A 23,198-nucleotide genomic window follows, 5' to 3' on the forward strand; every position below is an offset into this window, starting at 1 on the left:
CTTTTTAAAATAATACCAAAAAAGTGGAAGAAAACATTATAAAAAACCTTATATATTTTAAAAAACTTTATTTTTTTTTTAAATTCTCATCAAATCTTTTTTTTTTTTTTTTTTTTTTAAAAGTTAATTTTAAATTAAAAAAATTAAAAATTTAAACTAATTGAATAATCAATATTAAATACAATATTATCATAATGATTTACCAATGATTCTGTTATTGGTCTAGTTAAAAGGTATTTTTTTTTAATCATCAAAGCTACCTTTTCTTGTCTTTCATGATGAAATTGTTGATCTTCTTTCATATCAATTGTATTAAATATTGAATTCCATTCTTCTTTATTAGATTCATAATCTTCTTGCACTTTTTTTAGTTTTTGAAAAACTTCAAAAGATGTTGGACGATCATATTCGTTATGATTTAGCATTGAATAAATTAAATCTGAAAGTGGTTGAGGTATAACTGGATGTAAAATTGGTCTAAGGTAATTTGAAACGGCTGAAGCGACTCTCAAATATTTTAAATCACCAAATGGAAAAAAGTAATTATAGTTTTTATATGGTATGGCACCACATAATTCAAATAATACAACACCAAGGGAGTAAATATCAGATTGGATTGTTGCTTTACCCCTTGAAGCTTCCGGAGCTTGAAAACATACTGTACCAGCACCATTTTTTAAAGAACTAAGATTTAAGGTACAATCGAAACGAGCAGTTCCAAAATCACCAATTTTAACCAAATTATTTTTATCAACCAAAAAATTGGAAGCCTTGATATCTCTATGAATTAAAGCACCTTTAGGATTTGAATGGATGTCATGTGTACAATGAACAACACCAAAAGCATATGAAAAGAATTCGTCGAATGATTTCATCTTTTCCTTGTTTATAATATCGAAAAGATTACCATTGGGACAATATTCAAGGAAAATATAAAGAAAATTATTTTTTTCATCTTCAAAATATCCATAGATACCAACAGTGAATGGAGATTGTGATAGTGCTGTTGATTCAATTTCTTTTAAAACTGCACCTACTCTATATTTATCAACTTTAATTTCTTTAACAGCACAATGTTTTTCTACCCCACCAAAATTATAATGTAATTCATAAACTTTACCATTTGCTCCTTTACCAATTAATTTTCCCAATTCACTTCTATCAAATTTTTCAATTTTTTTAAATTTTGATAAAGGTGGTTCTTTTAAATTTTGAATAATTAATTTAAATCTTACAATGTTTTGATTGAAAATATTATTTAAAATTGAAGAAAATATATCTGATTTTAAAATATTCATAGAGTTTTGAAATAATATCTCTAATAAAATAAATGTTTTAACATGTTGTAACACGGAAAAGTTATCAAATAATTTTGTGATCACACCAATTTCATATAGAATCTTCAAAACTTGACCAGATTTATTTAATTCTTTGTAAATTTTACCTGGATCTCTTTCTGAAAAACTAATACTATCTTCTAAAAATGGTTTGGCACCAAATGCTAATAGAATTTTGATTATACTTTCATCACCAAATTCAATTGCAAAATGAAGTGGTACTTTATGTTTATTATTTCTAATATTTGCATTAGCACCACATGATAACAATGCTGCAACCATTGGACCAGATTCTTTCTTCAAATTTTTAATTGTATTATGTAATGCAGTATCACCTTTATCATTTTTATGGTTAATATCAACATTTTTAGAAATACATTTGGAAAATAATGAAACATATTCATGAAAACGTTCAATTTTAATTTGAGATACTTCTGATGAACATTTTAAATCAATTGAACTTTCATGGGAATCATTTTCACTAGTTGAATTAAATTCTTTATCTTCACTATTTTCATTGAAATCTTCAATTCTTTTTTTACAGAAAAAATTTAATATACTATTATTCTTTTCAAGAATATAAAACTCTGTATGTTCAAATACTTTAGATAATAGGTAAATCGGAATAGATTTCTTAATTGATTTATAAACAACAGAGTTCTTTGAATTTTTTAAATTTAATTCATTACTATTTTAATTTATTAATAAAATTAGAATAAATTAAATTTTAAAAAAAAGATTTAAAATGTGTGTATGTGTTTAGAAAACTTACTTTTCAACTTGATAAATAACATCATCCAAGATATTAAAATTATCTGATAAAACCATTAAATTTTTAAATTTTATAGTGTCTTTAGTTTTGATTATTATTTCTCCTAAAAATTTTATAAAAGTTGGAATGACAAGTGAGTTTATAGAATTTTCTTTTTTTGAAATAGATTCAACTGCTTCAATTTCATTACCATGAGAATATTGATTTCGGAAATTCTTTATTGATGATAGAAAATTCAAATCTCTAATAAAATTATTTTTTATTTCTTCATCTTTAATTGAAATCTTTTTTCCATTAACCAATACTTTTCCCTTTCCAATTTTTATTTCCATTTGATTTGAAATTGGTATTGATTGATCTTTATATATTATGAAATCTTCAAAAATTTTTAATTTTTTAAAGTATAAAATATAATTTCCCTCTAATTCATAATATTCACAAAATGATGGCATTATAAAGTTTAATTTTGATTTAATATTTTCTTTAATTTTATTATTTATATTATTTATTATTTTCATTATTAATATTATTTTTATTTTTATTTTTATTTTCATTATTAATTTTATTATTTTTATTATTATTAATATTAATAAAAGTATCAAAATAATTATTAAGAACTGAACTATTAATAGTTCTTGTTTTACCTATTTCAATAGAGAGAGGAGTTAAAGGTTTTTGGGCATTTTGGATAAGTAGCTCTTGACTAACAACATTTAATGTAAGGTAATTGTTTAATAATTCTTCACTGTCAATACTATTACTATCTTTTACAAACATATCAAACTTTATATTCTTAAAAATAAATTAATAATTTATTAATGATTTATTAAATTAAATAAACACATAATGAATTTATAATTTTTTTTTTATACTAACCATTTTTAAAAACAATTATTTATATTAAAATAATTCAAAAATATTGGGGAATGACAAATTTAAAGACAAATATAAAAAAGATGAATAAACAAAAAAATGATTTATATTTATATTTTTTTTTTATTATTTAAAAAATTGAAAGAAAAAAATAAATAAATAAATAAATAAATAAATAAATAAAAATATTAAAATTAATTATAATTTTTATATTTGTGTATTTTTTATTGTTAATTAAGTGAACAAAATTTTTTTTTTTTTTGATCTTACACACAACCCAATCTACAACCACATTATTTCCAAATTAAATAAAAACAAAAAACAATTTGATGTGTTATATATCAGGCACCCCCATATAATACTAATGTAGTGCCCAAACTGTTTTTTTTTTTAATTAAATCAATTTTTTTTCACAACCAAAAAAAAAAAAAACAAAACAACCAGAGTGAGTTATTTTTTTTTTTTTTTTTTTTTGATTATACACACGACCCCATCTACAACCACATTTCCAAATTTAAATATATTAACATTTTTTCGCGACCTAAAATGATAAAAACAAAAAAAAAAAACAAAACTACTTGAGTGTGAGTTAATTTTTTTTTTTTTTTTTTTTTTTTTTCGATCACACACAACCCCATCTACAACCACATTTCCAAATTTAAATATATAAACATTTTTTCGCGACCTAAAATGATAAAAACAAAATATAATTTGATGTGTTGTATAATAGACACCCTCAAGAAATACTAATTTCAATACCCAAACTGTTTGTAAATAAAACAATTTTTTTTTACCCCCACAAAAAAAAAAACAAAACTGCCATAGTGTAAATTCTTTTTTATTATAATTAAAAATAAGTAAATAAACACCCTACGGAAGAGTGCTTTAATTTAATTATAACCATTTTGAGTTAAAAAAAAAAATGTGTGTTTGTTGATGTTTTTTTTTTTGGAATATTTAATGTTAAGTTGAACAATATTTTTCCTATGTTTGCTTGAATTAAAAATAATTGATCTTGTTTTGGTATTTTTTTTTTTTTTTTACCTTTTTTATTCATTTTTTTTTTAATTCATTTTTTCACACCCAATAAAAAAACCTAACAGAAAGAGAGTTTTTTTTTTTATTGATAGAAAAATTGTTATTTTCCTATTAAATTTTGTAATTTTTGTATCACAAGAGCTACATCCAGTGAAGTTTTAATTTATTTTATTATTTTATTATTTAATTTATTATCAAATTAAAAAAAAAAATTATATTATAAATTATATTATTTTTTTGTGTGCTTTGATTTAAAAAAAAGTATGTATTTGTGTTTTTTTTTAATTTTTTTTTTCATTCGCATTTAAAAATATATATATCAACACACTACAGTCAAAAGTGTGTTTTCATTTAATTACCACCATTGTGTGGTTGAAAAAGTATTTGTGTGTTTATTTATTGTGATGTTTTTTTGAATTATTTATTTTATATTATATTATTTTTGGGTGTTTATATTTTTTCTTTTTTTTTTTAATTAAATAAATTTTAATTTTTTTTTTTTTTTTTTATATATAATATACTATTGGAGATAAATAAAAATATTATATTATTGGATTATTTATTTACTGAAGAGATTTTCAATTAAATACATAAAATCTTTTTTAAATAAAATCATTTTTTAAAAAATGAATAAAAAAATAATATTGATTACATTTTTATTTTTAATTTCTTTTTTAAAAGTTTTTTGTAAAATAGATATAGATAGTATGTATAAATAATTTAAATAATAATAAAACTTACTTATTTGATATTAATGATATTATTTTAAAATTTTAAAAAGATACCATTGTTATTTCAAATGAAACTTACCTTTCTTATCAAATTCCATTAGGTAGTGAAAATATCTCTTCAATCATTTTTTATCATTATGATCGTTCACCATTCCAATTGGATTTCGAGTGTTCCAATTCCAAGAATTCAAATAGTACAACCTGTTTTACAACAATTGATGATGAAGAAAAGAAACAAATGTATGGTGGTAAAATTTCATATAATCATGAACGAAGTATGGATCGGGCTTTGTTTCCAACTCCAATAATTTCTTCACCATTTAGACCACCTACTAAAGGAGGTGAATTAGTTATTAAAGGAACATATTTAACTTTCTTTGAAAGAGCTTCTTATTATCAAATTATATATCCAAAATCTCAAATCATAAACATTTTTGATTTTCAATTATCAAGCTTTGATCCAACAAATGTAAATGTTCAATTTCCTCCTGGATGTGGATATCAATTAATTGAGTGGGAAAATGGTAAAGTATATAACTTTAGTTATGAAAAACCATCAATATCAAACATCAAAACAACTTCTCCAAATATTATTGTTAATGGTTCTAATTTCTGTGATAAATCTTACCCATCAAATATTACAATTGATGGTAATTTAATTCAAAGTTCAAATATTGAAAAAGATCAAGATTCAATTATTATCAAATATAATGAAAAATATGCAACAAAATCAAAAATAATCATTGAAACAAGTAATTGTACATCAATTGAAACCATCTTTGAATTTAAACCAGACCAATTAACGATCAACTCTGTACCAATCAACAAAGGTGGATTGATTTTAATTAATGGAATAAGATTATCACCAAATCCAGCAAATAAAATTCAAAATAATATTTCTATCAAAATTGGTAATTTAACTTGTTTTAATGTTATATCAATATCAAGTGAATTAATTTCATGTACTTTAAGTCAACTCAACAAATCGATATCAAATAATATTAAAAATGATTTACCAGTTTCAGTATCAATAAATGAAATCACAAATGAAAATAAATTAATATTTAATTATAATACTGTTAGATTAAATCCAAATAAATATAGTTTACCAAATAGAGTTTTACAACTAAATGGTGATTGTTTAGGAAATTCAAATGATACAATTGTTTATTTAAATGGTAAAGAAGTAATATTAAAAGATTTAGAGATCAATTATAATGAAACAGTTTTATCATTTAAAATACCAGATGAATATCAATCAAAACTAAATGTTTCAGTCAAGGTCAATAATGTCATGTCAAATGAAATTCAAATTGATATATCATTCTATGTTAGTTTGTCAAATATATCACCAAGTACATATGAAAATACAAATATAATATTAACTTTATATAATATCAAACCAGAAAATTATAATAAATTACCAACATTAATAATAAATTCTGAAGACCAAATTTCAATAAATGGTGTATCTTTAAACTCAACAAATCAAGAAGTTCATTCATACTCGTTTTTGATACCTGTGGGTTGCGGAAAAAAAGAAATTACAATTAAAATTGGTACTCAATCATGTTTATCTTCAATTTCATACATTGAACCAATTATTTCAAATTGTAAAGTATCTGGTTATGATGGTAAAAGTGGTGAAATTATATGTGTTGGCAATTTTGGTAATCAAAATTACCTAAGTCAATCTTATGTTTTATTTTCAAATAATAAAATTTCGCCCCCATTAATTAATAGTACAACTTTATCATTCCCTTTAATATCAGGTTATCATAGCGATGATTTAATTTTGGAAATGTGTGAAATTCCAAGCAAATCTTTTAAATTAAATATTTCACCATCATTAAAAAGAATAGATGCATCAAATGTTAATACAAACGGTGGTTTATTTTATATTTTTGGTGAATTCTTTAATTCAAACATTAATTCAAGTGTTTTTTGTAATGATATTCCATACCAAGGTATTTTTGAAAATACAACATCAATTATATTCGAATTACCAATTCAAGGTCCCAATGATATAATGTGTAATTATTCATTTAATAATGGAATGAATTATAGTGATTTCCAAGTTGAATATCCAAAACCAATGGTTGAAAACATTAGCACAATATATGCTATTGGAGGAAATTTAACAATTTATGGTAATAACTTTTATAATATTTCAAATATTACAATAGAGGTTAATAATCAATTACAATGTAATAATATTGAATTTATAAATTTAACAACAATAACATGTAATTTACCACCAATTAATGAAACAATTCACTCATCAATTTTCAGCCAAAAACTTCTGAAAAACACTACAACCACAATTTTCAGTAAAAAACTATTATTAAAAATAACATTTGAAAGTAAATCATGGAGTGGAAATATTTTTCAATATTCTAAAGATGAAATTCAATATTATGATAGTGAAAACTCAAGTGGTAAAACTTTGAATGATAGCACAAATCAATATAACAAAGAAAACAATGGAAATGGAATTAATATGAGTATAAAAAATATAGTGTTAATTTGTACTTTAGTGCCTTCTAGTATAATTATAGTAGTATTTTCGGTAATGATTTTTTTAAGAATAAGAAGAAAAAGAATAGAACAAATAAATTATCTCAAAAGTATTAAAAAAAGAAATTATTTATCACAAGAACAAAAAGAAAAAAACCGTTCAAAAGCAAAAGAAGTTGACGATGAGATACAAAAAAAAATATTTGAAAATAAATGTTTCATGCTTCAATATGCTACCAGGAATGCAACTTATAGAAGTACTGTGGCATGGATGGAAAAAGAGTTAAAAAAACAAGAAGATCAATTAAAAAATGATAATATTGAAGCTTCGAGTAGTGGTCAAAACCAACAACAAGATCTTGAAAATAAAAATGAAACAACCTCCCAATTACCACCACCACCACAACTACAGCAACCATCATCACTACCATCACCACAACCACAGCCACCATCATCACCATTATTACCATCACCACTACCATCACCATCACCACCACTACAGCCACCATCATCAACATCTCTACCATCACCACCAACTACTAATATAAATCAAAATGATTCTGAAATTTAAAAATTTAAAAAATAAAAAATAAATTAAATAATCCCATTTATTATAAAGTTATTTATTTGTTGAGTAAGATTTATATAAAATATTATATAATATACTAATATAGTTAATTTTATTTAATATTCAATCAAGAGGTGGACCAACATATAAAAAATAAAATTCTTTTTAATCTGACTTTTCTATCAAACACGACTCATGTCTTACAACCGTTAGATAGCCTTGACTTCTCATCAATTTTATGGGGCGCTGGTAGGTTGGTCGCCTCTTTTTTTTTTTTAATTTTCTATGCAGCAACAATAAAATTAAATAAAAAAAATAATTATTTTATGATTTGAATATACATTTTTTTTTTTTTTGTTTTATTTAATTATTGTTATGTTTTTTTGGTTTGTTTTTGTTTTTGTTTTTTTTTTTTTTAGTTTTTTTTTTTTTAAATAATTTTTTGTTTACGAGCAGCACCAAGTTCACAAGAATTAACTTTAGCAGCGAAACGAAGACTACTTGTTGATTCTTGTAAATCTTTTAATTCTGGAGAGATATTTACAAACATTAAAGTTTTTGAATTACCACCAATTGAATTTTGTAAGAGAAAAGTGAGTTTACTATTACGATAGGGTATATGTTGTTCTTTATTTGCCAATGCTGAAATTACATCACCAAGTGATGATAAACTTTTATTGATTGCTTGAGTTTCTTTGAGTTGTTTACCTTCTACACCAGATCTTGAAACACGTTCTGAACCAGCCAAATCAATAAGATTCAAAAGACCTTGAGTACGTTCAGATGATTGTTGATTATAACCAATTAATTTCAATTGGAAAACCGTATGAGAACGTGATGATCTCTCATTACAAAGTGTTTTTGCAACTGATCTATTTTTATTTGCCAAATTGAGTAATTCATAGACTTGAGATGGATGTGTAACTGGTACAACTGTCATATTAGTAACAGTGGTTACATTTGTATCTGGATTATGTTTAATTTCATATTTTATTTCATTTGATTTCGAGTTACCTCCAGTAGTAGTGGTAGTAGTATTTAAAAGATCATTAATAGTTTCATTATAAATCTCTAAAAAGAAACATTCAATTTGATAAGTCCAACCTTTTTCAGTTAGATCTTGAATGGATGAGAAAATCTTTTCAACAGTTCTTGGTATCATACCACGTTGTGATGGTACTTTTAGGTCACCTAAAATACTATGAGTTTTACCTGAACCAGTTTGACCATATGTAAAAATGCAAGTATTATAACCATCCAATGAAGATTGAACCAATTGTGAAATATCTTCAAACACCAACTCTTGAGTTGAAGAAGGACCAAATACACGATCAAATGTAAACGTTGATTTCTTTATCGATGCTTCACCATTGAAAGAGTCAATGGTTGGTGATTTCACTTCAACCAAATTATCAGTACCTGCTGGTATATTGAAAACTGAGCCGTTTGCACCCTGGCCTGAGGAGAAGTCGGGTCTAATCCTACAGAAAACTCTAATGTTTCCTTTAAGTTCTTGAATTGTATTATGTAATTTTCTACGAACTTTTTCATCGGATCTACTCTTTTCCAAGAGTTCCCTATTCTCTTTCCTCAATGACTCAATCTCGGTATCCCTTTCACGCACCAACTGATTCAAACGTAATATTTCATCATCAAGATCCTTTGTAACATCTTTCATATTATTGAATTTCTCATCGACTTGAATGGCTTTCAATGATGATGATCTAATCTCATGTTGTAAATCCAATATCATTTGATTGGATTGTTGTAAATCTCTCTCCATATTATCCTTTAAAACTGAAACTTGACTAACCTTATAATGAGCCTCCATTAATTCTTTTTCTTTTTCTTTTAATGATTGTAAAACATTTTTTAATTCTAATTTAATTTTTTCAACTTCTTTATTTTTTTCTTCAAAATCTAATCTAGTTTTAATATCTTGAATTGAAAGTGATACTAAAATAAAATAAAATAAAATAATTAATTAATTAATTAATTAATTAATAAAAAAAAAGTTACAATTGTATATTAAATTTAAATTTTAAAACATACATCTTGGTGGCTTTAATTGTTCACTTATATTATCGAATTGAGATTGTAAATTACCTCTAACAGTTTGAGTGAATTGATCGATTTTATTCATTCTTTCATGAAGTGCATGTTGTTGTTGTAAATCAAAACTACTATTATTACTGCAACTACTACTAATACTTATATTATTATTATTATCATTATTCAATGTTGTTGATGTTGTTGTTATTGTTGTTGGAGAAGAATACATTGTTGAAAAGAAATTTGATTTTTCAAATTTAATCGAAGAATTTAATAAATTACTATTTGGTGATATTGTATTATTTTGTACTGGTGATAATATATTATTATTACTATTACTACTATTATTACTATTGATATTGATATTGTTATTTTTATTATTAATATTATTATTATTCATATTTGTATTTAATTTTGAAATTGGAGTTATAGGTTTTTTAAAATTTGAAGTTAATGGTTTATGAGTATCGTCTAATTTCTTTTTAACAGTTGGTCTAATATTAGTTGTTGGATTATTTCTTTTTTGCATTAATAATGCTCTACTATGATGTGATGAATTTAATTGTGATATTTGCATACTAACATTATTAATGCTATTTTTAAGTGGATTATTATTGCTACTACTACTTTCAATATCTTCTAATTTTATATCTGTATTCGTTAAAAGTGGTTGGTGGTATTGTTGTTGAATGAATTTTGAATCTGTTGAGGGTGGATATGAAATTCTATCGTTTGATTGTGACGATGATGATGCTGGTTTTCTTAATAAACTTGGTCTACTATTGATTGTATTAGTAATTATATTTAATGGTTGAGATTGTGATTGAGATGAATATAGTTGTCTTTTTTCCATTCTAATCTTTCTATATTTTTTGAGTAAACGTGAATTAAAAATCCTTTAAAGAAATAAATATAGAAATACCTTTTATTTTATTTCTATATTTATATATATATTTTAATAAACTAAGGAAAAAAAAAAAAAAAAAATCAAAAGATTTAAAAAAAAAAAAAAAAATTAAAAGTATATACAAATGAATTTGATTTTTATTTTATTTTATTTTATTTAAATATTCATACAAATAATAAAAAACAAAAAAAAAAAAAAAAAAACAAAAGAAAAAAAAAATTAAAAGCCAATTTCATAAATTATGAAATTTTTAAATTAGTCGTTGATTTTTTTTTTTAAAAATTTGGGGGGAAAAAAAAAAAAAAAGATAAACCACACGCTCTAGGTTATTATTATTATTATTGGTAATGTATTATGTTTAGGCTATTATATAATTCAATTTGTTATCATCATGGTTGTGTTTATTCTTTCATCCCCCCCCCCCCCCCCCCCAAACAGATTAGTTTCAATGGTTTAAAAATTGTTGTATTTATATTTTTTTTTTTTTTTAATTTTTATTTTTATTTTTAATTTTAATTATATAGAGTGAGTGAGATATATATTAGTTTTTTTTTATTTCTTAGACAAAAAATTGATTACTTTAATTTTTTTTTTTTTTTTTTTTTTTTTTTCTTTTTTTTTTTTTTTTTTTTTTTTTTCTTATGGAGACATTTCAATTAAACATTTAACAAAATCTTTTTCATATTGAGAATTTAATAATAGATCAGTTGTTAAAACTGTTGATCTTAAAAGACCAGGACTGAAAACCATAGCAACATTATCGATATCCATTTTTGAGTATTGAGCATAATGAGGTTGAGAGACATTCTTTAAGAAAGGTATTAAGAAATTGAGTACCTCTTTATTTTGATCTGGGATCAATGAGATGATACGTGAGACCTCCTCTTTGGAACGACTTTTAATGGCATCATTATAGAGTTCGGATGGAATGATTGGATGAACCAATTCTCTAAGCCAAAGTTTCAAAAGACCAGCCAATACATGAGGATCCTGAGTATCCAATGAGAAATCATGTTCATTAATTTGTTTCTTTAATCTATTCACCTCTGTACCACTACCAGTTATACGGAAAATACCCTCTGTATAGGGACCATTTAAGCTCATAATACTCTCTGTCAACAATTTAAGTATCAATGGATAAGGTAATGATGATGGTGATAAAGATTGAGCATCTCTTTGATTCTCCATAATTTGTGATAATGTATTATTAAAAATATTTTGATTTACAATTGTGTTATCGGATGATGATTTCTTTGATGATGATGATGATGATGATGATGATTTTGATTTCTTTTCTTCCTCTTCTTTCTTTTTTTTATCTTTTTTCTCTTGTTCTTCTTTTTTCTTTTTATCTTTTTTCTCTTGTTCTTCTTTACCTTTTTTCTCTTTTTTCTCTTTCTTTTCTGAATCTTCTTTCTCCTTTTTAATACGTTCACGTTCTCTACGTTCACGTTCTTCTTGATCACGTTTCTCTTTTAACTCTGCAGACTTTGAAGCTGATCCTAAAATTTTATCATCAAAAAATGGTGTTGCAACTGGTGGTGATAAACCATGTTGTAAACGATTAACTAACATTGTATTTAAATCTTGTGATAACCTTTTATTTACAACTGAATTATCTATACTATTACGTTTTAATGGTGATATCGATACAATTGGTGGTGGTGTTGTTGATTGTTGTTGGTTGTTGTTTGATGGTATATATGGAACAAAATTATTATTATTTATATTTATATTTGGTGGTGGTGGTAGTATTATATTATTATTATTATTGTTTATATTATTTATATTATTTGAATTATTTTGATTTTGTTGAGGTTTTATAAATTGACCCATTTGTTTTGGATCTAATGATGCTGATCTTGTTGGTACTGGTGGTGGTGGTGGTTTAAAATATCCTACTGAATTTTGTGATTGTAAACTTGGTGAGCCATTTGATGATGCACTATTAACAAATGATCCACTGTTGTTATTATTATTATTGTTATTATTAAAAAAAGATGGAGGTGGCGGTATGCCTCCGCTAGTACTTAAGTTTAAACTATTTATATTATTATTACTATTGTTATTACTATTATTATTATTATTAGCACTTCCATCACTATTTCGTAATATTCTTGGAGGTAATGGAACACCACCACTTAGATTTAATGAAGATGATGATGGTGAAGTTGTTGTTGATGAAGATGGTGACAATGTTGGTGGTGGTGGTAAATTGGTTGGTGGTGGTGGTGGTAAATGTACAATTGGTGGAGGTGGTGGTGCCGTATTTCCATTTAAAGGTGGTGATGATACAATTCGTTTTGGTAAAATTGGTGATGATGATGGTGAAAGTTTCTTTATAAATGCTGGTGGTGGTGGCATTGTTGTCGTTGTTGTTGTTGTTGTTGTTGGTGGTCCACCATTATTATTAGTTGGTGTTGGTGGTACTTTTCTTGCTACATTTGGTGATGATGATGGTGATTGTCTAATTGACGATGATGGTGATGACGATGATGATGATGGATTAATATTATTCGATGGTGATTGTGGTGATAGTGATGTTCCTACCTCTCTTGGTGAGGTATTTGATGCTAATTGTTGTTGTGTTGGTTGAGGTGGTGGTCTAACTGGTTTTAATTGTACACTGTGTAATGATGGTAATTGAAATCCTTGTGGTGATGATTGAACTGGTGGTGGAGGTAATTTACTCATTTTTGTTTATTTTTTTTTTTACTATTTACTATTTACTATTATAACTTTAATATATTAAATTTTAATGATTATTACAATGAATATTATATATATATATATATTAAAAAAATAAAAAATATAAAATAATAATAATAAAATGTTAATATTTATATTGTTTTTTTTTTTTTTTTTTTTTTTTTTTAATAATAAATAAAAAAAAAAAATAAAAAAAAGAAATAATTAAAAATGTTTGTAAATAAAAAAAACTATAAAAGTGTCAATAGACAGATATATATAAATATATAAATATATATAAATATAAATACAGTTGAAATGTCTATAGGTGAATTATGTTATGATTGTTGTATGATGACTATTATTGCTATTTTTAGAAGTAAATACTAATAATCTTGAAAGAAAAAACTTTTTTATTTTTATTATTTTTTATATTCTTTTTCCTTTATGATTTTTACTCCTCCTTTTTAAATTTGTAATAATTATGTATATGTATTGTTTGCTATCAATTATATTTAATTTTTTATTATTTTTTTATTATTTTTTTATTATTTTATTAATTTTTTAATTTTTTAATTTTTTAATTTTTTTTTAATTTATTATTATTTAATTTTTTATTTTTATTTTTATTTTTATTTTTATTTTTTTGGACAATGGCATAAAAGAAATTATATACTTTTTAAAATGATAATAAAAAAAAAAAAAAAAAAAAAAAAAAAAAATGAAAATGTGGGTGGGTATTAAAAATGTTTTGTGTGTGTGTCATTAAAAATGTGTGTTTTGTTTTTTTTTTTATTATTTTTATTATTATTTTTATTATTATTATTATTTTTAATTACTTTTTTTTGTTTAATAATATTGTTGATATTGGTATTCTTTTCTTTATTTATTTTTATTTTTTTCTTTTTTTTTTTTTTTTTTTTTTTTTTTTTTTGAACGATTATATAGGTATACAATAACAAGGCTAAAAAATATAGTAAAGAAATGATAAAAAATTAAAAAAAAAAAAAAAAAAAAAAAAAAAAAAATTAAAAAATAAAAAAAAAAAAAATTAAAAAATAAAAATCGTTTAGATTAGAGGTTGCCTCATAATCTCACAATCAATCGTGAATCTGTTTTTTTTCTTTTTCAAAAATTTGAATTTTTTTTTTTTTTTTTTAGTTTTTGTTTTTTTTTGAAATCAATGAAACATAGTTTTTTTTTTTTTTTTGAGTGGTTGATTAAAAAAAGATAAATAGGTACAGAAGATATTTATATACTTACTTTACTTTTAATATAAATAATAAAGAAGAAAAAAATTTAAAAAAAAAATTAAAAAAAAAAAAAAAAAAATTTTTATTCGAAGAATGGGATGGCATTTTAGAGAGTTTAAATTTTTTTATTTTTATTTTTTTTTTATTTTTTTTTATTTTTTTTCAGTTAATTTTGATGTTTAAACATTTAGACTTTGATTCACTGACAAAATGTGTGGTTAGCGGGGGGGTAACAATTTCCAATTTTTAAACTTGTGAGATTATGAGGCGACCTTACAATGCCAGAATTTAATTTTTTTTTTCTGTTTTATAATAAAAAAAAATAAAAATAAAAAACAATAACAACTGGTTAAAAAAAAAAAAAAAAAAAAAAAAATTGTTATAGGATTTCTTTTTTTTTTTTTTTTTTTTTTTTTTTTTTTGTTTAGAAAAATAAAATTTTAAATATAATATAATATAATTTAATTTATTTTAAATTAAAATTAATGACGATGATAATAATAAAATTAAAATAAATGAAATTGATAAAATTGAAGATTCATTTGGAATATCTAGCTTACTACTATCATTGATAGTACTACCTGTAGTTGTGGTAGGTGATAATTTTACAACTCTAACGAATAAGATTTCAATATCTTTTGAACCTGTGTTGATGATTTCAAAATCAGCATTTCTGCCAACTGAAATTGAGTTTGTGAATTGAATTGATGTGAAATTAAATGTAGCAGTATAATAAGTATTTGTAGTACCAACAGATACAGAAGAGGTGTTAGATACCACGTTATTGCTATCTTTATATCTAATTAACCATTGAGTAGATTGTAAATCTAAATAGGTTACTTTAATTTGAACATTTGAAATTGTACCAAATGAAAAATCGTCATCTACAAAGAACGACATTGTATTATTACCAGTTACCAAATCAGTTTGTCTACCTTCATAAGAGATACCTAAATCAGTATTTCCACCATAAATATTAGTTTTTTTTACACTGCCATTCTTTGTGTATGCACCGCCCTTGATATCCCTTTGAAGTAAATTAGTCTCCAAATTCTTAATATAGGGCTTACCAGGCCAATTCAATGAGGTGTCGTAAATCCAGAACGTATCTTGTGCATTTCTGAGTGTCGCCCATGCATCGAATGCTGTTGTCGATTGCTTTCCTAATGAATAACGCATCCAATTGTAAAAATCGGGGTAGGTGCTTAGATAACTACTAGATGCCACTAAATATAGCCAATTTACACCCATTTGTAGTGCTTTCAAATTCGACATTTTCACAGCATAATAAATATTTGATGATGCAACTGTAAAACCACAATCATTATAACACTCATTCTCAGTACCAATAACTCTATTTGGATTTGCTTGAAGTAACCATGACTTGTTAAATTTTAAATATCCACTAGTTGTATCAATCGTTACACCATATGCTGGAATTTCTGATAAATGAAAATTAAATATCTCTGTAATACCATTTCTAATACCCATACCTTTTGAAACTGCATCTCTTGCTAATAAATTCTTTCCACTTGGCCAACTATCAACATCAAATGGATAATCTTCACCTGTATAAACTAATTTATAACTATATGGTCCAAATATATCAACTAAATCTTTCATTGCTTGTTGAAACCATGTATTAAATGACTTTTTTTTTTTTCAAAAAATTAATTAATAAATAATTATTATTTTTAAAAGATTCTTAAAGTGTGTGTTAACTTACAGCATAAGAATAACCTGTTGAAGTTGAATAATTTCCAATTTCAGTAAAATCAAATTCACACCAATTAAAAGCACCTGGTACATAAATGAATTTTAATCTTGGATCAGCACGCATATTTAAATCTAAAAATATCTTTTTTTTTTTTTTTTTTTTTTTAATTTTTTTTGATTTAAAATTTTAATTAGTTTTTTTTTTTTTTTTTTTTTTGGAAAATCTCTGTTGGATTTTTTTATAATAAATAGTTACATGTGAATACATTTTTTTAATTTCTCCCCAAACACAAGAATTCCAAATTGGTAAATGAGCATCACCGTCATAATCTTGACCAATACTAGCGACATTACAAAATGATTGAATCCAAGTTGGTGCCCAATTTACACCAGAATTCCAAATTCTCATCCAAAATTGTTTAGTTGTTGAATTTTGAGAATTGAATGAACTAAATGTCATATCTTTTACAGAAGCACTTGTTGTAAAAGTGTAAACATCTTTTGATGGATTAATTTGTTTCCAAGCAATATCAAATACTCCTACATTGATATTAACATTTGCAGTTCTTTCCTCTGAAAAGAATCCAGAATTTGTTGTTATTGTTGCCCAATTTGGTACTGTCCAATCATCACCTGACTTTTTTTTTTGAATTTTTTTTTAATTTTTAATTATTATTAATATTACTATTATTTTTATTATTATTATGTTTAAAATAAAAATCTTACTTTTAAATCAGGTCCACTAACTGTACCATTAATAAAAGGTATTGAAACAATTGTTAAAAAAATAAAAATAAAAATAATTGTCAAATATTTCATTTTATTTATTTATTTAAAAAAGAAATATAAAATAAAAAAAAAAAAAAAAAAAAAAAAAAAATTATTTTTCTGAAAACCATTGGTTTTTTTAAATTAAAAAAAAAAAAATAAAAATAAAAATTAAAAAAAAAATAAAATAGATATTTGTTTTGGAAAAAAAAAAAAAATCAAAAAAAATCTGGTTTCAAATCTTTTTTTAATTCCATAATTTGTTTAACAAAAAAATAGAAATTTTTTTTTTTTTTTTTTTTTTTATTATTTATTATTTTAGTTTCCATTCAAGTAATTGATTTTATTGAAAATTATTAGTTTTTATTAATATTGAAAAATAGTCTGAATTCCCAAATTAAAATTTAATAATTACGAATAAAAAAGTATATAAAAAAAAAAGGAATGTCATTCTTTTTTTTTTTCCATTTAATTAGTAATGATTTATTGTTTTGTTTTTTTATTATTTTTTTTTATTTTTTATTTTTTTATCTTTTTTTTTTTATCTTTTTTTTTATCTTTTTTTTTTTATGTTTTTTTTTATCTTTTTTTTTTTTTTTATTATTATAATTTAATCTAAACTTGCAACAGTTGTATTATTCCAAGAATTTGAAGTATAAACTTTTTTGGTAGCTTTCTTTGGTTTTTGTTGAGGACCAGATGCTTCAATAATATGTCTCTTTTGTAAACTTTGATATCTATCTTTAAGTGGATTATAATTATTCTATAATATAAATAAAAAAATAATATTATTAGTATAAATTATATATATATTTTTTTTTTTTTTTTTTTTTTTTTTTTTAAATATTTACATTTCTTAAAGTTGATAATGATTTTGGTAATTCATGAGTTAATAAAATTGGTTCAGAAGAATCAGATAATTTATATTTTCCTAAACGTCTTGGCATATTATTTAAAGATTTCTTTTCAACACGTTTTTTATTTAATTCTTTTGCAACTTGTTCAGCTTCAACAACCTCTTGTAAAGTATCAAGAACTTCATCAACTTGTTTATTGAATTCTTTCTTTTGTAATGCTAATTTCTGTCTTTTCATTTCTTCAGCTCTTCTAATTCTTTTATTTTTCTCTAATTTTGTAATTCTTTCACCTGGTTTTCCAACATTATTATTATCAATATTATCAGTATTATTATCATCATCTTCAATAGTATCATCTTTTTCATATTCAATATATTCTGGATTTAAAACTTTATCAACATTTTCAACATATTCTAAAGCGATAATTTCTTTTGCTAATGCAACACCCAATGTATCTTGATGATCTTGATAGGATGGATTATAAGACATACCAGGTTCAGCGATTTCAAGACTATCAACTTTTTTAATAACTGATGGATGATTTACCATTTTAGTATGTTTAATAACTCTATTCTCTAAAAGATTATTTGTAACGAAATCATTATTTTTATCAATAATTGTTGTTATCTTTTTAAAGTTTTTATTTATTTTAATTTTCTTTTCTATATTTTCATTATTATTTTCATTACTATTATTGTTAGTAGTGCTAGTGCTACCCCAAAGATCAATTGATTGATTTTTTAATTTTGATTTTTGTTTTCTTAATGTTGTTTTTGCAGGTAATAAAGATTTTTGTTTTTTTAAATTTGTTAAGTGTTTTTGAAATTTCATTTCAACAGGTGCTAATAATTTCTTTTCAACTTTTTCATGTTTTGTACCTGTTGACATTGAATCAATATTTGGATTTGCTTGTAATATCTTTTCTGATTTTGTTAAATATTCTACACTCTTATTTGATGAACTTGTTGTAGAACCACCTTTTTTATCAACGAAAAATAATTGATTATCTTTTTTTTCACTAACTGGTGCACCATATTTAATTCTATGTTGAACTTCTTTTTCCATAACTTCCATTGCAATTGTAGTTTGTTCAACTCTTGCTCTTTGTTTTTGATTTTTTTTATGTACCATTTTTTTTTTTTTTATTATATATTTATATATTAATATTTATTTATTTATTTATTTATTATTATTTACAAATTGGTGGTATCTTTCGTTTTTTTTTTTTTTTGATTTTTTTAAAAATAAAAATAAAAAAAAAAAAAAAAATTTTGTCGTTTTTTTTTTTTTTGAATTATTTTATTTTTATTTTTTATTTTTATTTTTTATTTTTATTTTAAAAGTTTATTTGAGGTGATCAAAACAAAAGTAGAAAATGAAATAACAATAATAAAAAAAAAAAAAAATAAATAAAAATAAAAATATATTTTTGAAAATAAAATAAAATAAAAAAATGGGGTTTTTTTTTTTTTTTTTTATTTTTTTTTTTTTAATATTATAAGAATAAAAACACACACACAATAAACAAATGATATATTAAATAATTGTAATAGTAATAAAAATAATAATAAAAATAATAATAAAAATAATAATAGTAATAGCATAATAATGAACAATAAATATTATTCAATAGTTTTAATGATATTTATAATTTTATTAAAAGTATATTTTTTTTATATTGAAAATATATATTTTTTATGATTTCTAATTTCTAATTTCTAATATTTTTTTTTTATTACCCATTATTTTTTTTTTTTTTTTTTCACAGATAAAATTTAACAAAAGTTATACAACACATTATAATGTTAAAACAATATTAAGATATGCAGATAATCATGAAGATACATTTCTATGGGCAAGTAATCAAACTGCATGGGATAGAGATTGGAAGAATAAAATTGGTATTGTTTCAGTTGATACATGTCCATTTGTAAAATCAGTACTGATTCCAAAAGAGAATACATTCTATTGTGTATTACCTTACAATGATTTAGACCAATTTGGTAGAAAAGCAAATGCATATCAAATTCCATGGGCCACATCCTCAGATCCTGATGAATATTCAATATTAAAGAATCGATGGATTAAAGTATCCCATAAGGATGCGATGGCATTCTGCCAATATGAAGACGTGGGTCCTCAATACGATGATGATTTCTCCTATGTTTTCGGTACAAGTCATAGTTTACCAGAGTCTCAATATGGTGGTTTAGCAATTTCACCACATGTAGCTCAATTCCTAGGTATCTATGAAAGATTTAAACCAGTTGCAAAAATTGAAGAAGATGACGACAATTCCTCAATGTTTTCAAATAGTTTTTATTCATTCCGTTTTAATGATATTACAATGTCACCAATTATAAATTCAACATCATCATCATCAAATTCATCATCATCATCAAATTCATCATTATCATCAGAATCATTATCAGAATCAAATTCTCATGATATATCAAATGAAAATAATAAAGTTAGTAATTCAAATAATAATGGACCAATAATTGAAATACCAAAATATGATCCACAAACAGTTTTAGATTTTGAAAGTAGTACATTAACAGTGTTTTCAACTACATCTACTTTGAAAAAGGATGATAATGATGTTAGATGTACTTGGCAATTTATGGATGATAAGGATGTACCTGATGGTCCTTGGAAAAAGATTGTAACTACCTCTCAAAGTGATAGAATTTTAAAAAGTTTTATTCGTCATAATGAAAAAGATATCGTTGGTGAAGCGTTAGATAAACCTCCTTCAATTTCATCTTCATAAATTTCAAATTGCGTGGGCGTGTATGTGTATATATAAATAAATAGAAAATTCTTTTTTTTTTTTTTTTTTTTTTTTTAATATATTTTTTTTATTAAAATACAAATAAATAAATAAATAAATAAATAAATAAATAAATATGGCTTTTTTCTTTTACTTTTTCTTTTTCTTTTTTTTTAAATTTTAAATTTAATCCTGTTTATCGAAAAAATCACCTCTTTCACCTTTAATGGCAGAAATTAAAAATACTACTGCACTTATATCCATTACCATAGCTGCTAACATGGTTGGTACTAAAAAGTAACATAATACACTAAGTCCTGCCATTAATGCTGCTGCGACATAATATTGATGAAAAATTGCTTTTAATGGTCCTAAAAATGAAAGTGGGTATAATAATGGATATAAAACACCACCAACACAACTTCATATTTTTATTTTTATTTTTATTTTTATTTTTATTTTTATTTTTATTTTTATTTTTATTTTTATTTTTATTTTTAAAATAAGTATTTATTAATAAATTTAAAATTTTCAAAATATAAATATAAATATAAATCTTAATAATAATAAAAATATAATTACATTGAATAGATTGCTATATATCTTCTTTCATACCAAATACCCATAATTCCACCTGCAATTAAACACCAACATGCAGCCATTCCAATCATTGCTGCCCAATTACCAAGTTTAAATTTTCCCATATTTTTATATTACTTTTTTTTATTTCCTATTTATATATTTTTCAAGAAAATACTGTTTTTTTTTTTTTATTTTATAACTTTTGAAAAAAAAAAATAAAAAAAAAAAAAAAAATTAAAAAAAAAAATAAAAAAAAAAAAATAAAAAAATAAAATATTTTTTAAAAAATCTTTTTGACACTCCGCTTTTTGTGTGAAAATTGGTTAGTTTTAAAACTAACTTTCACACATTTATTGATTTAATGTTAATGTTGAGGAGATTTATTTATTAATTAATTTTTTTTTTAAATTTTTTTTTTTTTTATTATAATCTAATTAAATTACTGATTGGAGTATTATTTAAATTTAATATAGTTTACAATGAATTATTAAATTAAAATAATATTTTCTAAAATATTAAATTTAGACAAAAGTAATATTATTTTCACAAATTTGTCTTTTCCAAAAGTTTTTTATTTTTTTTTTTAATAAATTTAAAAAATTAATTAATATTTTAATTTAAAAAAAATATAAAATTATGAAAAAAAAAAAAAAAACACAAAAAAAAAAAAAAAATATAAAAAAGAAATTTTTTTTTTTTATTCATTTTTTTTTTTTTTCTATTCATCAACTATACACATATCAAAGAGAGAATTAAAAAAAAACATACACAAATAATTAAAAAAAATGACAGTTTATTTAACAAGACATGGTTTAAGAGAGGATTGGATTAATAAATTATGGAGATCTACAGCATTAAGACCATCAGATCCACCTTTATCGGCACGTGGATTTCATATAGCTAAAGAGTTGGGTATTTTCAGTAAAACTTTAGGATTAAAACATATTATATCATCACCAATGGAGAGATGTATTCAAACAAGTACAGCAATAGCTGATGAATTAGATTTGCCAATTAAAATTGATTATGGTGTTATTGAATGGGTTGGTTCTGATCCAAGACCTGATGATATTTTAAATCCACTTTCAAATGGTTTGTAGTAATAAAAAATTAAAAAATAATTTAAAAAAAATTAAAAAAAATTAAAAAATATTCTAATTAAAAAAAAAAAAAAAAAAAAAAAAAAAAAAAAAAAAATATATATATATATATTTATATAGAGGAATTAAAATTAAAATATCCAAGAATTGATTTAGATTATAAATCAACAACAAATAATATACCAACAAAAGAATCAATTGAAGAATTACATGAAAGAACAAAGATATCAGTTGATCAAATCATTGAAAAGTTTAAAGATGATGGACCAATCATTATCGTTTCTCATGCCGCTACAATGATTGCTTTAGGTAGAGGTATTTTAAATGATAATAATGCACCATTAAGATCTGGTGTTTGTAGTTTATCCAAATTTAATTTTAATACTACAGAAAATAAATGGGAACTTGAATATACTGGTAAATCTGATTTCATGGAAGATGGAGAACAATCTCATTGGACTTTTAAACGTCCAGTAATTGAAAAATCTTAATAATAATAATTATAAAATAAAAATTGTAGTAATAAAAAAAAAAAAAAAAAAAATTAATAATATTATTATTTATTTTTTAAAAAAAAAAAAAAATTTTTTCGAATTTCAATTTTTTTTTTTTTTTTTTTTTTTTTTTTATTTCATTTTTTTTTTCATTTCATAATAAAGTGCGAAA

The 23,198-nt window shown here is 22.7% G+C and overlaps 9 protein-coding genes across 9 annotated transcripts; 3 read left to right on the forward strand and 6 right to left on the reverse strand.

The window, feature by feature from the left end:
• Nucleotides 1-143: 143 nt before the first annotated feature.
• Nucleotides 144-2,988, reverse strand: DDB_G0267566 (ankyrin repeat-containing protein; the record flags this gene model as incomplete). Its single annotated transcript, XM_001134482.1, has 4 exons — nucleotides 144-2,025; nucleotides 2,110-2,590; nucleotides 2,733-2,901; nucleotides 2,986-2,988. 4 exons carry the CDS (start codon nucleotides 2,986-2,988, stop codon nucleotides 144-146), a joined length of 2,535 nt encoding a protein of 844 aa, XP_001134482.1.
• Nucleotides 2,989-4,646: 1,658 nt separating this feature from the next.
• On the forward strand, nucleotides 4,647-7,839 carry tgrO4 (immunoglobulin E-set domain-containing protein; the record flags this gene model as incomplete). The annotated part of the gene is made up of 2 exons (XM_642042.1): nucleotides 4,647-4,725; nucleotides 4,802-7,839. 2 exons carry the CDS (start codon nucleotides 4,647-4,649, stop codon nucleotides 7,837-7,839), a joined length of 3,117 nt encoding a protein of 1,038 aa, XP_647134.1.
• Nucleotides 7,840-8,266: 427 nt separating this feature from the next.
• kif2 (kinesin family member 2) lies at nucleotides 8,267-10,741 on the reverse strand (the record flags this gene model as incomplete). Its single annotated transcript, XM_642043.1, has 2 exons — nucleotides 8,267-9,792; nucleotides 9,889-10,741. 2 exons carry the CDS (start codon nucleotides 10,739-10,741, stop codon nucleotides 8,267-8,269), a joined length of 2,379 nt encoding a protein of 792 aa, XP_647135.1.
• A 693-nt stretch (nucleotides 10,742-11,434) lies between these two features.
• gacO (RhoGAP domain-containing protein) lies at nucleotides 11,435-13,489 on the reverse strand (the record flags this gene model as incomplete). Its single annotated transcript, XM_642044.1, has 1 exon — nucleotides 11,435-13,489. The coding sequence occupies one exon, from the start codon at nucleotides 13,487-13,489 to the stop codon at nucleotides 11,435-11,437; it is 2,055 nt and encodes a 684-aa protein (XP_647136.1).
• A 1,718-nt stretch (nucleotides 13,490-15,207) lies between these two features.
• DDB_G0267570 (hypothetical protein) lies at nucleotides 15,208-17,271 on the reverse strand (the record flags this gene model as incomplete). Its single annotated transcript, XM_642045.1, has 4 exons — nucleotides 15,208-16,386; nucleotides 16,463-16,594; nucleotides 16,709-17,089; nucleotides 17,179-17,271. 4 exons carry the CDS (start codon nucleotides 17,269-17,271, stop codon nucleotides 15,208-15,210), a joined length of 1,785 nt encoding a protein of 594 aa, XP_647137.1.
• Nucleotides 17,272-17,830: 559 nt separating this feature from the next.
• On the reverse strand, nucleotides 17,831-19,208 carry DDB_G0267572 (hypothetical protein; the record flags this gene model as incomplete). The annotated part of the gene is made up of 2 exons (XM_642046.1): nucleotides 17,831-17,983; nucleotides 18,072-19,208. 2 exons carry the CDS (start codon nucleotides 19,206-19,208, stop codon nucleotides 17,831-17,833), a joined length of 1,290 nt encoding a protein of 429 aa, XP_647138.1.
• Nucleotides 19,209-19,685: 477 nt separating this feature from the next.
• DDB_G0268286 (hypothetical protein) lies at nucleotides 19,686-20,850 on the forward strand (the record flags this gene model as incomplete). The annotated part of the gene is made up of 2 exons (XM_642047.1): nucleotides 19,686-19,739; nucleotides 19,846-20,850. 2 exons carry the CDS (start codon nucleotides 19,686-19,688, stop codon nucleotides 20,848-20,850), a joined length of 1,059 nt encoding a protein of 352 aa, XP_647139.1.
• Nucleotides 20,851-21,036: 186 nt separating this feature from the next.
• On the reverse strand, nucleotides 21,037-21,554 carry cybA (p22-like superoxide-generating NADPH oxidase light subunit; the record flags this gene model as incomplete). Its single annotated transcript, XM_642048.1, has 2 exons — nucleotides 21,037-21,271; nucleotides 21,433-21,554. 2 exons carry the CDS (start codon nucleotides 21,552-21,554, stop codon nucleotides 21,037-21,039), a joined length of 357 nt encoding a protein of 118 aa, XP_647140.1.
• Nucleotides 21,555-22,217: 663 nt separating this feature from the next.
• Nucleotides 22,218-23,023, forward strand: DDB_G0267574 (hypothetical protein; the record flags this gene model as incomplete). The annotated part of the gene is made up of 2 exons (XM_642049.1): nucleotides 22,218-22,524; nucleotides 22,653-23,023. 2 exons carry the CDS (start codon nucleotides 22,218-22,220, stop codon nucleotides 23,021-23,023), a joined length of 678 nt encoding a protein of 225 aa, XP_647141.1.
• Between the last annotated feature and the right edge of the window lie 175 nt (nucleotides 23,024-23,198).

The sequence above is a fragment of the Dictyostelium discoideum genome (genome assembly GCF_000004695.1).
Source record: "Dictyostelium discoideum AX4 chromosome 1 chromosome, whole genome shotgun sequence".
NCBI lineage: Eukaryota > Evosea > Eumycetozoa > Dictyosteliales > Dictyosteliaceae > Dictyostelium > Dictyostelium discoideum.